The 15,604-nt window shown below is 35.9% G+C and overlaps 1 protein-coding gene across 3 annotated transcripts in view; it reads left to right on the forward strand.

Moving 5' to 3' along the window:
- The window catches only part of LOC113059231 (oxidation resistance protein 1-like), a 110,706-nt gene that overhangs the window by 26,330 nt on the left and 68,772 nt on the right, over positions 1-15,604 (forward strand). For 2 of the 3 annotated variants that reach the window (XM_026227573.1, XM_026227576.1), the window contains exon 3: positions 9,329-9,522. In XM_026227573.1, the coding sequence (XP_026083358.1) occupies positions 9,329-9,522 (194 nt within the window). Of the gene's footprint in view, positions 1-5,776; positions 5,811-9,328; positions 9,523-15,604 lie in introns of those variants that run through there. The other variant, XM_026227574.1, reaches the window with a different exon arrangement.

Raw genomic sequence — 15,604 nt, forward strand, 5'->3', positions numbered from 1 at the left:
CACACTATTTTACTGGACAGCATTTTACTGGACAAAAATAATAATTGAGGGTAATCATTTTTGCACTGTGACATTTCCAGTATGATGAATGAACAGAAAGATTTATTGACTTGGATATGCCCTTCCCGAGTCATTTGATAGATTTTCCTTAAAAATAAATAAATAAATAAATAACAATTAGAGGAATTGTTCTTGCCAGCCTAAACTTTTTCTTCCAAAATTGGACATATTTAAAAAAATAAATAAATTTTTAAAGTGGGAATAACATTGCAAAGATTTTTAGCATTAAGACCAAATATATACACTTAAAAATGTATTGGATCAATTTTAGATTCACAATGACTTTAAAGGTGAAGTCAATTAATTTACATTTATCCATTTAGCTGACGCTTTTATCCAAAGCGACTTACAATTGCTATATATATGTCAGAGGTCGCTCACAGTGGATTCGAAACCGGGTCTCTCACACCAAAGGCATGTGTCTTATCCACTTCGCTAACACCACCCCTATAATATATTAATTGCAGAGTTTTTAAAATAATCACAGACAAAATGCGTTAAGACATAATTCTTAAAACGCATATTCTTATTTTTTAAGACAATTGGATAAGGCCCATAATATAAACAATTGTAAACTGATTGTGGCTCCTGTTCTGAAACTAATTCATATGAGGCAGTCATCTACAGCACTTTCCTCTGTGGTACTGTGTGCTTGGATAGTTTTATCCGGGCTTACTTTCAGGAAGAAAACAGATGTCCCACCTGAGCCCAACCATGAGGCGAATTTCAGATGAACTTGTGGATTACGACTCAGGTCAAACGTCGGTCTTTTGTGCACTTTTGAAGGAATGAACTATTGAACTGAATTTTAATGCTGCTTCTGCTTAGCTGTGCCATCGTGACTGAGATAAATCCATGATAAATATGATTATTAGGTTTTAACTCTGTTTTTGGTATTTCTCTTTTATTCAAGTACCAACTAGTACAGTTACCCCTTTCCATCTCTCATCGCGATCGCTCAAAGTCCAGATTGTGCACAGTCATGCCAGCATGATACCCGCTGACTGCTGATGGGATATAGGGGTGAGGTTTTCACGCCAGCTGCCCTGTGCCAGTGCAAACTGGGAGGTGTTGGAGTGGAACGTGTGAAAATCCACGGGTCGACCTAGAAAAAAGTACCAGGAGCCCAGGCCACCATCTGAACCAAGTACAGTAATGCATCTTTAATGTAGTTCTGTAGCTTTAAAAAGCAGAAATATGACATTCACATTTTTGCTCAATTACTTTTTATTTATATTAATTGACTGAGATGAAAGTAGTTGTTTTTCTTTACTGGCATAATTTTGGCATTTAGAATTTTTTCTATATATACTCCGATTCAAAAAGTTTGGGGTCAGTGAAAAATGAAAAAGTCTCTTATTCTCACCAAGGATGCATTTATTTGACCAAAATGCAGTTAAAACAGTGATATTGTGAAATATTATTACAATTTAAAATAGCTGATTTCTAAATGAATATATTTTGTCATTTATACCTGCATTTATCAGCATCATTACTTCAGTTTTCAGTGTCACATAATACTTCAGAAATCATTCAAATATGTTGATTTGCTTCTCAAGAAACATTTAGCATTATTATTATTATGATCAGTTTTGAATACAGTCATGCTGCTTAATATTTTTGTGAAAACTGCTGCATTTGTTTTCTTCCTGGAATAGTAATAGAAAGAAAATTTTAGATTAGAAAGTTCAAAGGAACACCATTTCAGTGGGAAAATAATTTTAGAGCAAAAGATCATTTAAATTTGAAATACATGATCAAACATTTTTAGTCTCATATTAACATAACATTTTTGCTTTTCAGTTTTTTATCAAAAGTGCACAAATTCGAAAATGTTTATCCACATCTTGATAGCTATTTTTTGTTCGATTTTTGTAAAAAAAGAAAAAGAATTTTTTTTTAAAAAATTTTAAGTTAAAAATGAAATCTCAGCTAATTGCGTGGCACATCAGTTCTGAGGTGAGAGTTGTTCTGCTGACCTCCATTAAAACAAATGAGTCTGATCTTAATCTGCTGCGGCTCGACCCCTTACAGCATCTCAGTGCTCACACTTCATCACAACAGCTCACACAAGTGAACCTATCATATCCTTTCCTCTCATTCTCTCTCCTCTGTGTTGTAATTCAGTTCAGTTTTCTGCTGAAATCATCAATGTTCTCCTCCAATCATTTGCCCTCGGCTGTCCATCTCCACCAATGACAGAGCAGGACAGCAGGAATGTGGCTAGCAACTGGAGAGTTATTGAGAGAATGCGGTTAACTCAAGGCCTCAGGAACACTGTTTGTGTGTGTGTGTGTGTGTGTGTGTGTGTGAGAGAGACGCACGCTGATTCAGCGAGGGAGAAATCTGCCTCAGAGTCACATTTAGCGCAGTAATGAAACAGACGTATTCCTCTGGGTTCTTCATTACTCCTCCAGGTTATCAGCTCTTGTCTGCTGGCTGCGTTTCAGTAATATTGATGTATGTTGTGAAATGAATAGCAGTTCCTCTGCTAGATGTTGTCTTACCAAGGTGCTCTGATAACAGCTCTACTGTCCCGCTCCGGCTGCACAAGCTGGTAAACGCCATACAAAACGTTAAATACCAGTGAGAATTATAATGTTTTTTGTGTTTGCTGTGTGCATTTATTTTATGTTTTATAGATGATTCAGTTAGAAACACAAAGGCAGAGTCAAGAGAAATGTACCTGCAAAGTAATGTTTGCTGCTCAGTCATTGAACACTTGTGCTTTACATTGCGGTTAAAATGCAATTAAAGGGGTCATTTGATGCGATTTTCTATTTTTTCTGTTGATGCATAAAGAAGATCTGTAAAGTTGCAAAGACTACAGTCTCAAATCCAAAGAGATATTCTTTATAAAAGTTAAGAGTCAACCACACCTGCCTAAAATGGCTCGTTCTAATATGCCCACATATCTCTACGTCATGATGTGGGAAGATTTGCATAACGCAGCCCAGATGTTCCTGGACCAGTTGCCTACAATGCTTCTGTGCATCTGTTTCTATAAAGTTGGGCAATTCCAACTTTGGAATTGTGGCAGTTGTGTTTTACGTGGCACGATACACAACGCAATACGTAAAAAGACAGTATAAGTCATTATAATCAGTAATGATTTCTGCCTTTCAGAAAGGCAGGGCATGAGAAACAATAATGCACATTATGTGGAAAATAATGTTTTTTTTTTTTTTTCTTCTTAAACCGCATAAATTGCATTACACCAAATACACAAAATAATGTTCTTTTTAGCAATGTCATATGACCCCTTTAAAATATTTTGAGTCATAAGTAGTAGACTTTTTGAATATTAAAGCTTAAAAAATACCAAGTGGGATATTTCCGATGTATTTTGGAACCAGAACTACTAAAATGCTAACTAATTTTTGGGTTTAGCCCTTTAGTACTGGCTACTATTTTTATTTTTATTTTTATTCCAGAAATAGTATGTTTGAATGCATTATGCAATAAAAAAAAAAAATTTGTGGGACTCTATGTCCCAAAGATGTCAACATTCTCTACCAACAAACACAATTCTCTCTCCCTTATACAAAAACCACCTTCAAGAGCTGATGCTGAGAAATCAGAGAGAGAAAAGAAGATGAGGATAAAAAATGATGTCTCATCAGAAACTTTGGGCAGCAAAGTGCTGTGCAGTCAGTTTATACAGAAAGAAGACATTTGTGCATCAGTGTGTTATGTAACAGAGAGAATGTCAGGCAAAGTAACCTAATTTAATCTGCTCTCACATGAACTCCAGTTCTTATGTTGCACTGTAGGTGATCAAACAGATGAATATGATGTTTCTCTTGTTTGTTTAACTGAACGAGATCACATGCACTGTATGTGAATGTCATGCTTTACCAGAAAGTATGAACACTTCCTGTTTCATAATGTTGTATTTTCTTGAGGTTGTTATAAACCAAGTAAATCAAATAAAAGCAAAAAAAAAAAAAAAGCAGTCTGTAGCCTGTGGTATTGAACTTCAGCACGTTGAATTTTAATGTAACTCTGACCAAACGTTTGTTCAAGCCTACAGCTGTTTACTCCAGTGCAGACGCAGTTTATTTCACAGCACTGCTGGGAAGCTGCTTTATCACTTTACCTGCTTCATGCAATGCGATTCCATTTAACAAAGTGTGGTTTAGAATGTTAGTCAGAAGTTCCTGCACGACTCATAAACTAGTTCAGACAGTTTCATGCATTTCTTAAGTAGCTATCAGTATTGGAGAGTAATCAGGTAAGAAGGCTACTAAGTTATTTTTAGTTGTGTATTAATAGTTTTATGGAACTTTCCCAGGAGTAGCAGTGGAGCGTGACAAACCGAATAATAGCAAACTTCTACAGTACACTATAGGCTGCCAACTTTTTTATATACCATGTTAAAAGGCATTATAGTATTAGTATAGTATTAGTATTGCACACACTGAAGTAGATATGTAAAATAATTGGGTCATCTATAATATTATTTATATAGAAGTGCAGTCCCCTCTCTTATAAGAAGCAATGGAATCTAGTTTTATGTAGTGTAAAATTATCAGTTCAGTTTTAATGCTGTCTGGATTCTTTCAAGTTAACATGTTAAATTCTATGATCTAATATGCTGAAATGAACATTTTCTGAAAATTTACAACTCAGGTCATCCAGATATAGACAAGATATGTTTCTTCATTGGAACAGATTTGGAGAAATTTTGCATTACATCCCCTGCAATGAATGGGTGCCGTCAAAATGAGAGTCCAAACTGCTGATAAAAATATCACAAGAATCCAAGTAATCCACACCACTCCAGTCCACCAGTTACCAGAGGATCCATTGGTGAGCAAGTGATGTAATGACATTTCCCCAAATCATTTCTGATGAAGAAACAAACTCCTTTACATCTTGGATGGCCTGAGTCATTTTTTAATGAGCCATTCCTTTAACAATTTACATAGCTCTTTGTTACTATGTAACATTTTGACTAAATAAGATCCTCTTGAGATGAAGTACTGTGTCATGTTTGCACAGTGAGACCGTGTCAGGCTATATTATATCCCTCTCCTTGGCTGACTTGATTAAGCCATAAGGCTTTTGAAAAGCCGAGGCCTGTCAAGGCCAGTGTCCCATAGCTCTCTTATAAATGGCCACAAGGGACCACAGGGGCGGCTTGTCATCTCTAAATGACATATCTTTCTCATGTCCTCATTTAGTTTCATTGCATGAAGTCTGCTCATGGTAATGGCGCCCGAGAGTATCTGTCATATATGCCTTCAAAGATCGGTCAACAAGCGAGCCGCAGCGCTGACGTCAATCCTTCACGCTGAAATGTTCAGTTCCCTGTGCACACCAGATCTGAGTTTCACCCGGGCTCAAATCCATCTTTTCGAGCGAGATAAGCATGCTTTGGCCTTGCCTGAATTCCCTGTTGTTTATGCAACTTTTGCCAAAGCATGTGACTACTACGCTTAATCTTTAAATGTCTGGCAACGCAACTCTCTCTGCATGGAGCAAGAGGAAGAAGAAAATGCCAAAATGCCAGCTCTACGTCTCTCTCCTTTACACATTAGTTGTAAGATATGTATTGGACGTACTGTAACACACACACACAAACACAGATCCTCCTTCTGCTCCCCACTCACCATGTCCTCGTCGTACTCTGTTGGCCGCGATAAAGAGCAGCCACACTCAGAGCCGCCATCAGCTGCCAGCCAAAGTGTTTAATCTCTCTGAAATTCCCCACCACCCTGTTTTCCCGCTGATTCATCCTGCATGCTGTGAGTAGGGGATTCTGGGACACTTTAGGGGTTAAAAAAATGGCCGGAGAGAAATAGGTGTGGGTGAATCTCATGAAGCCTGTCCAGAACATGATCAGATATATTTCACCCCAAATCAAAAAAAGAAAAAGAAAAAGAGGGGGCGGGGGGCATTGTTTATAGTTTAAATAAAATAAAATAAACATTTTTCAAACCATTAAGATTGTGTGGTTTGTGACATTGTGTTCAGGACAGTTCTCAGTAATGTAGTGTAAAATTTTTTGTTGTTTTTCAAGCTTGCATTAGGGATTTTGAATAGACTGTCAAACATGTATATTTGTGTGTTTATATACATTTTTATATATATAGAAAATGGGCTTCCATGATCCCGACATGTTTTAAAGATATTCATCCTTATACCACGGCATCTGACTTCCTGTGTCCTTGTGTGACCTCTACTATCTTCTGCTTAGCAGCTCAGGAGGGTTTCCAGGTTGTGATTATTCTGACTTTGAAAACTGATTTTTTAATTATAGCTTGAGCAGTAAGCAGTATTTTCATGGCAGATGTTCTGTATCGATTCAATAAAGCCTCTGCATCTGCGAATCACATTATCTACCCTTTAACTGAAGGAGAATGTTGTTTACATAAACACTCGAGCAGCGATGGTTAAAATACAGCTTCGGCATGAATATGTTCTTCTAATCAGAGCAGACGTCACGCGGTAAGGCGGTTATGGTTATTATTGTTTGAAAGAAGGCTGGTGCTTTGTTTACATCAGGTGTTACACAGACTGGAAGCTGACCAGATGCTCATCTTCTCCTCACTGTCTTTCTGAGCTGTGAATAATAGATAAAGCCACGGCGATGATTGGCACCACATCTCGTCTGCATGAAGGAATGAAAGAGTGCCGCACCAGCTAGTTAATACGCACCTCACATCACAGAGAGAGCGAAACCTCAGCGACGAGTCACCATTCGGCCCTCATTTTCAATTCAAAAGCAGCCATTTTGCATTCACAATAACAACAGGAGCATCTAAATGGAGAAATGAAACGTGTGTTTGACTACAGGTGCCTAAACAGCCTGTCTAACTGAAGAAATCATAAGTAACTGCAGGATTTTCTCTTGTAGTGTCATTGATCTTTCACTGATCTATTGAATATTGAATATTTGATTCATAAATCTACATCATCCCACACAAATGGTTATTATTTGACAAAATGAATAATTTTCAGTGAGCCTAATTTGCCCCCCCCCCCCACCAAAAAAAAAAAAAGATATATATATATATATATACATTGATTTTGAGAAGTTTCTAAGAGCAAACCACAGCATATTAGGATTTAATTTAATTTTATTTCATTTCATAAATTCGGCCTTAGTCAGCATGAGAGACTTCTTTCAAAAACATTAAAAAGGAAACTTAATTATTCCAAACTTTTGACCGGTTGTGTGTGTGTGTGTTTGTTTGTGTTTCTATATTTTGGATGCAAAGCTAATAATACAATAAAAATAAAGCATAAATACCCAATTTTTTGCTTAAGTTGTATTGTTTAAAAATAGTACTTTTAGTTGGATTTAAGAATTTTTTTCAATACATCCATCCATCATCCATCTTACTTTTTACTTGTAAAGTTCATCGCTGTACATTCAGGGATTGCCTACTGTTTGAGGTATTCTGTGTTTTTGAGCTGGTTGAGTAGGACTCTTGTGTAAAGTCTGGATGCCTGCTTTAGTTTTTTGATTGACTTACTGTTGTGTGTTGTCTGACTAACTAGTTCTTGTTTTTGTTGGGCTTCCTTAACCGTGTAATCTTGCCGGTCTGTGTTTGTCTTCTGGCTGATTGCACGTATTATGTAATGGTAAGCTGGTTTGAGAGAGAGAGACAGAGAGAGAGAGGGAACCACACCTGGGGTCTGCCATCAGCATGCAGTCATAGTGCTGCTGGAGGCTGCTGTGTGAGCTCTTTATTTAGACAGGTGTTTAAATGACATGCCCACACACACACACACACACACACACACCTCTGCAGGGAGATAGAATAATGTCATGATTGTCTGTAGACAAGTTTTTTTTTTATCATCTGATTATAAAGCAATTTATAATACATAATCATTTTTGACATGTGGGATCAACATCTCTTCAATAATGTTTTATATATGTTTATGAAATTATCATTGAGCATTTGTGCTTATGCAGGAAACATAGATTTAAATCTACAATTAAATTGCAGTAAGATTTTTCAGATTTATTAATAATTTATTTAAAATATTCTAGAGAGAGAGAGAGTTTTATGAATATTTTTGTCATTATTTCATTTTTTATTTATGTCCAATAGGTGGCGCAGTTGAAGCTTCATAGGGTCCCTCTTTGTACGGTCCTTAGGTCACCTGCCAAATTAGAATTTGAATGGCCATCCAAACTTTCAGCACCCCTGCATTTTTACTGTTAATTTCTTTCCTTTTTTTCTTTTCAACAAGTTTGTAACTGTTACCAGTAAATGTCTAGCCAGATTCAATACGACTCTTCATTACCGGTTTCTTTTACACATAACAGCACATGCTGTTTATCTGATTTCTCATGCTGGCAGCATTTCAGGATTGACCCCAAGATGATTCCTGGGAATGTTGTTTTGCTTTTTTAGGATTTTGGTCTCAATTATGAGTCGAGATGGGAAAGTGAAGATGACTGACTGTTAGATCAAACAAGGAATGAATGCCTTTCTTTCTTTAGGTTCACTAAATGTTTTGAAGCAAATCACTTTAAAGATTAAACATTTGCCTTGAGAGAAGGAATTCAACTTGTTCAGTGGTTTTAATCCAAAATGACTCTCTTGAATAATGCAGCATTTTTACAATTGCAGATAAATTTGGGTATGTTTCAGAGTGACCTGAAGCCGAATTTACTGCATTTTTCTGCTTAAGCTGAACAATGAAAACTCATTCATGTAATATATGCCATTTTTGTCTGAATTACCTACATCATGTTCTTTTATTCATGGTTTTTTGAAGAACTTTAGAGTACCATTTAAATATATGTAATAATTTAGTGTAATAGTATATTTTTACCATCTTATACAATCACAATACCATAAACGCCCCGAAGTGTGATTTTAAGGGTCCCAAATGGCAAATATCTTATAAAATAATAGAAGCTGTGAGCATAGTTTTAGCCACAAAACAGAAGCCAGAAGTTTTTCTTAAAAAACAAAACAAAAAGACATTTATAAGACAGAAATAGTTTTTTATTTTTAATTATAAGAGTTATGTGTCACAAGCTCAGTTACATATTGCCCTCTTCAAGAATCTGGGTCAAATTGTCACCAGTTTCCACCATCTGTTGGCTTTTATGGATGCATGATGCCATAAACTGGCAAAGAAAATTGCTTCTTATTAGGATCTAGTCATACACAACACTTTTAGATGGAATCAGTGAAGACAGGCCTTTAGCAGCACAAAAAGCTTACAAGTTTACAAACACTGTTCTGTGTGGTTTGAAGGCTCAGTTCTGCATGTCTCATGTGCCGTTTCCTCTCAGACTCAAGAAGAAGTCCCAGTCGGTGGATATCGGCTCTCAAAGTTTTCCGGCGCGACTCATCCCGAGTCTGTCCTTAAACAGATCTTCACCCCCTGTTGCCAAGACAACCACATCAGAGGTGCAAGAAAACAACACCACCAATTCCCAGTGCCGTGGTCCTCGGTGCAGCGATCTGAAACGAGGATACACAATAGGTAAATGAGCTTCCAGCTGTCTTCAGTATGGCAGATTCTGTGTGTGTGTTTCTCTATCTCATGAGTTTCAGCTGAGCTTTACTTTGTATGTGTGCTTAAAAAGTTCTGACACACAAAAAGAGATGTTCCCCTAAATCAAAAGGGTCTTTCGGTGGCACTCACAAAACACGGGTTAGCAAATAGACCTGCTTTGTGTTCGTTTCATTTGCTTACTCTTGGGTAGCTGCTTTGTCAAATGTTAGTATATAAAACGGATGACATGGTTTTCTGATCTGTACAACACATGAAACCTACAGAAGTATTAGTTGTGCTTGTATCTTTATTCGTATTTCTATATTGAATGGTAGGCATTTTAATAAATCTTTGTGGTATTAAATGGGATAGTTCACCCAGAAATGAGAATTCCCGCATGATTTGCTCACCCTCAAGCCATTCTAGGTGTATGTGAGTTTCTCCTTTCAGATGAATGCAATCAGAGTTTGAAAAATGTCCTGGCTCTTCCGAAATTCATAATGGCAGTGAATGGTGGTTGAGATTTTGAAGCCTATAAAAAGTGCATCCATCCGTCATAAAAAGTACTCCACACAGCTCCAGGTATTTAATGATGTATAATGTAGAATAAGGTCTTCAATCCTATCCAAATCCAATACTTACACTTATCAACTACATACTATTAATAAGCAGAAAATTAGGAGTTTATTGAGGCAAGTTAATGGTGTGTCAATAGTGAGAATTGGAGTTTAAAATAAATTGTGACCGTCATTTTAATACTTTATTTTATGTTATATTTTAATACTTTATCTTATGTTTATATTAATACTTTATTTTATGTTTATATTTTATGTATATATATATATATATTCATTTTATTTCAACTTTATTTCAATTCCCCAAAACAATTGTTAATACAGATTTAATTCAAGCAGATTGCTTTTTCTTTTTTTAGCATTTAGACTTTTTAAATGCTAATTTTATCCTAGCGGCTGATAAAACAGGACAAATCCCGCTGAACTACATTGAAGAAAGGAAACAAATGGGTCTTGTATCAACCTAGAGAGGTTTATTTTGCTACAGTGATCTGTTGACTGAACATTATGCCCTGCTGCTTATATAAATGAACATGAAATATTTATTTTATTAGCATTTCCCACTGTTTGCTCTTTAATATTATTGGCGATTTAGCTTTATTCCTTGTTTGACTTTCTCCTGTCTTTTAGAGGCCGTGGCCTCAAGCAATCACTGCAAATCACAGCACAGTTTGCCTTCTCATAGTGTCTCTAACTGGTGGAGAGGACGGCGGGAGAGAGAAGTGTTATCGATGGCCGCATGCTGAGCGTCTTTTCGTCCTGTGTTAGAACCGCCATTAAAAGCGTACCACATATCCAGCTACATTTTAATAACCTGCCCTCATGTATACCAGCAAATTATACTGTCATTTCCAGCTCGATGTGAGCGATGGTTAGAGTGTTTTAATGGTTTTAAATGAAAATGACCCTGACAGGCCATTCGGTCTCCTTAAATGAGAGTGGTTTTATAGCAGGCTAGCGTACATGCCGCAGTAAGTGCTTTTGGCTGGCTGCAAATGGGTCGGGGAGAGTGTGGTATAAATTCGTCCATGTGGACATAAGCCTGCAATAATGAAATAAGTGCAGATCTCGGGGTGATGTGGGAAATGTGCTTCAGGTTATCAGTGGAGAGGAGTCAGGTCCACAACGGTCCCATAGGGTCCTATGTAGCCTTAATAGCAAACTCACCTAATATTTTAACAATACACTGGATAGTCTGTTATGTAAGCCTATATATTTATCCTGTAGTTCCTCAGAATGACACTATCTGACCCTTAGCCTCTGGTGCTGGCCATGTGAAAGGTTAAATGGAGATCAGGGAGGAATAATATACAGCATTGCATATTTGTATATGGCAAGTGATTATCAAAAACAAGATGTGCATAAAACACTGTTATCCATCAGAAGCCACTTGCAAAGTGGTCACATACATTACTATTCCAAATTTGTGGTCTGTAAGATTGTTTTGCATTCTTTTTTGAAAGAAGTTAATACTTTTATTCATCAAGGATGCATTCAATTGATTAAAAGTGACTGCAAAGACATCTATAGTGTTACAACATCTTTCTATTTCAAATAAATCCTGTTTGAATTTTCTCTTCCTCAGAGAATCCTGAAAAAATGTATTATCGTTTCCGCGAAAATGTGAAGTAGCACAACTATTTTGAACATTGATAATAAAAAGAAATGTTTCTTGAGCAGATCAGCATATTATAATGATCTCTGAAGGATCATGTGACACTGAAGGCTGGAGTAATGATGCTTTACATCACAGGAATAAATTACATTTAATAATATATTGAATTAGAAAACAGTTTTTTAAATTGTAATATTTCCCGGTATAAATTTTTAAAATGGATCTTTAATCAAATAAATGCAGATTTGTGATCATAAGAGATTTCAACAACGTTTAAAAAAATTTAACCCATTTGACCCCACACTTAATACGATTCAAAGTTTGTGCTAAATAAATATTAATTAAAAGGTAAAAAACTAATAAAATACGGTAATACTTGCTAATATCCAGAAACTAACTGCAACAAAAAAAAATTACAAGTTTTTAAGTAAGAACTGCAAAAACAAAAAATAAAAGCCTGACCTCACTGAGCATCAAATTAAATATTTTAAAAACTATTTCATATGCCATCCAAGGGGTTTACAGAGTTGTCCCTTTTGCTGGTAAACCTCAAATGTTTGATTTTAGACACATGGATTTTATAAACCTTTCGTTTGAGCTTCTCTAAATTCCCTTCCCTTCAGTCAATGTTTTAGCCTTCGGCTGTTAAATGTTCACATCTTCCTCCACATGTGAGCTAACAAACTGTCACACTTAATACCTCTGTGTTTCCGTTCTCATTAGGTGGCTGAGTTTGATGTTACGGTGAACTGTCAGACTGCACAAGAATGATCACACCGTTAATGGTTGTGGAAAGGTAGAATGTTTGTCCTGTTCCTCTGTCTCCTCTCTTCTCGGACACAGTGTCTCGTTATTCTGAAATGAATTCTGAAGGTGCTGAGCTGTGGGGTCTGGAGAGATGCTGTGCAGGATGAAGATCTGTTGTACAGACGAGGGTGCAGCATGCTTACAAACAAATGTCATCCTGATGAAGAACAGTCAGGCTTGTGGGAACTCTGAGCTGGGCTTCTTATTACCAGTGAACAGTCTGCTGCCCTTACAGACCTCTTACAGTCGTCTGCTGGGTATATGTATTCACATATTCCAAAAATGATAAATAGCAGCAACACTGCAAGTGTATTAAATTTTTTTATGAATATAACTGAACTTCTTAAAAGATAATACTAGCCGATATTAAGACCTGAAAAGTTTATTCTTTATTTTTTACTTGTTTTAAACCTAAACACCTAATATTTTTTATTATTATTCTGTTATTATGATTATTGTTATATATTTACATTTACAGAAATATATAAAGAAAAAATATAAATACAGGAACATACATTTTGAACACTATTTATTATTTAAATGAATAAATACATTTAATTTATTAATAATAAAAAATGTAATAATTATTAATTTGTTATATATTGAAAAATGTAAGAGCAAAGTATTATTGTAGATATATTAAAACCTTTTTTAATATTAAAAATATACATAAAATGTCATTTTAATGTCAAACATTATGATTATTAATTTTATGCAAAACTATTTTATTTCAAATAAATAAATGTATTTTCTTTTTTATATTTAATGTTTAATCATTCATAGATGAAAGTACAATATAAACTAGAAAATAAAACAAATAAATACCACACACTACTTGGATCATAGCAAAAAAAAAAAAAAAAAAATATTCACAAAATTTCATTCAGACTATCTTCCTCAGATCTAATATATAAATATTTATTATATAAATAAATAGAAATACAAATATTGTTTTAATAATGGTTTATTAATATTTTTTTATTATATTGTACTGATGTATATAAATATTTGTTTTTATATATTCGATATATTTTATATGAATATATTTATATATTTTATATAAGTATTCATATATTTATTTATTTTAATATCTTTGTCTTTCTGGCATCTTATACTAGTTGTATTATAGCATGAAAAAAAATCCATATATCATATTTGTTTGCAAACAGTGTTGTCCAGCTATTGCCCATGTTATTTACGCAGTGAATTAGATTGGTGTGGGAGTTAGACAGAATGATGGCAGTGCAGACACAGATACTGTAACCAGCCTGCGGTCTCCACCTGCACGCTCCATCAGTGCACGACCTGCTGACTCCAATTCAATTAGCAGCAGTTCAATAGATTGAGCAAGTGTCAAGCTCAAGCATCGCTACTGCTAGCTTCTCTCAGGCTGCAAAAGGAGCCACATATATTATCCAGGAGAAAACGTCTGTTACATTTATTCCCCTGTGCCACAAAATGCAGAAGGCCACTATGTCAGGCCTATTTAGAGTTTATGACTGGTCTGTTGGGCCTAGAGAATAACTTGACAGTTTCTAGCACTCTGTTTTGTATAGTGGTAATGTTTATTTGCTCAGATTGATGCTGTCAAGTATGTACCTGATCTCCAGCAGTGCCTGTGCATCCTTCTGTCTATAGAGCCACTGCAAATGAATACACTACTTCCAAGCAGAACAATAACCCTACATCTGTAGCAGACAGGATTGACAGACACCCCTGGAGGCATCTGTGTGGGTAACACACATTATCGACAAGCCTGTGACAGTTAAACGCCAGAATTATGTGAGCTATGTCACATTTGGGTCAATGACGTCCCACTCAGGTCAGTTTTTGCTGTGGTGCAATGGCACTGTCATTACTAACTCCGCACTTCAATTTGACCTTTGTGTTTAAGCTAGGTCTGTCAGTCTAAGGCGTTAATTAATTAGTTATGAAAAATAACACAATTAAAATATTTTAATGCTGTAGACGCACTGTCCCGCCCCAACACCTGTATGTCATCTTACAGGCTATTTCATACAGTTTACTGTTGACAACCATGATGCAGGTCAACAACTCCATAAATACAGTTTTGCCATAAATTCAGAATATTGGGGCAAAGATGCTCCTGTATGAATTCTGTCTCATATTTATATCACATGATAAGCAATATCATACAAGCAGCGATAGCAATATCACACAAGTGCTGTTTATGTCCGAATAACACAAGTGCAAATGTGATTTTATGCAGCAGTTCAGTAAATAAGAAGCTAATATTGTGTTAGATTTTAAACACAGTAATGTTTGTCTTTGCTCAGTTTTGTCAACAAAAACCTATTACCTATAAAGCCACGCCATTATTCATTATTATGAATGCCAAAACATTTATAAACAAGAATATAATGAATCTGCGTTTTGAACGAATCGTGTGAACCAATGATTCAAAGGGCCATTAATAAAGAAAACCATTTACTTCATTCATGAATTCATCAGTCATTTGAACATCATGCAGAGATCAGACATGGAAAGTGGGATCCAGGACCGCTTCCTGAAAAGGTCAGGTGTGATGGTGGATGACCTGAGGTGACTCCTGCATCTAATGTCAGGCAGTTTGTCACATTTTATAGGTCTATTAAGGGTTATTTACTACTTAATGTAGTCAGTATCCAGGGTGCAGAGGTTTTTATCAGTCCAATGTGAAACAAAAACAACCTGATCGTGTTGGTTTTGTGCCCTTTTCACTTTTATGCAAATCAGATAATGGCATAAAATGCTCACAGAATCTGGGCTTTTAACTTACCTTTTAAATACATTTTAATTTACCACCTGCTTTAATTTCACCAGACAAAGAGTGCTGACGTTTGTCAGTCCAGGACATTACAATGATATGTTGTACTGTAAAGAATAGCACTTATATGTAGCAGTTATATAGTTTCGGGACAGCTATGGCGTTGCAGGTTCGAGTCTTGGTGCTGACAGGAGTTGTAGGTGGGGGTGAATGACTGAATGAACAGCGCTCTCTTCCAATCTTAATACCCATGACTTAAGTGCCCACTGGTCCAGGTGTGTGTTCACAGTGTGTTCACTACTCACT

The sequence above is a fragment of the Carassius auratus genome, chromosome 41, assembly GCF_003368295.1.
Source record: "Carassius auratus strain Wakin chromosome 41, ASM336829v1, whole genome shotgun sequence".
NCBI classification, from domain to species: Eukaryota; Metazoa; Chordata; class Actinopteri; order Cypriniformes; family Cyprinidae; genus Carassius; species Carassius auratus.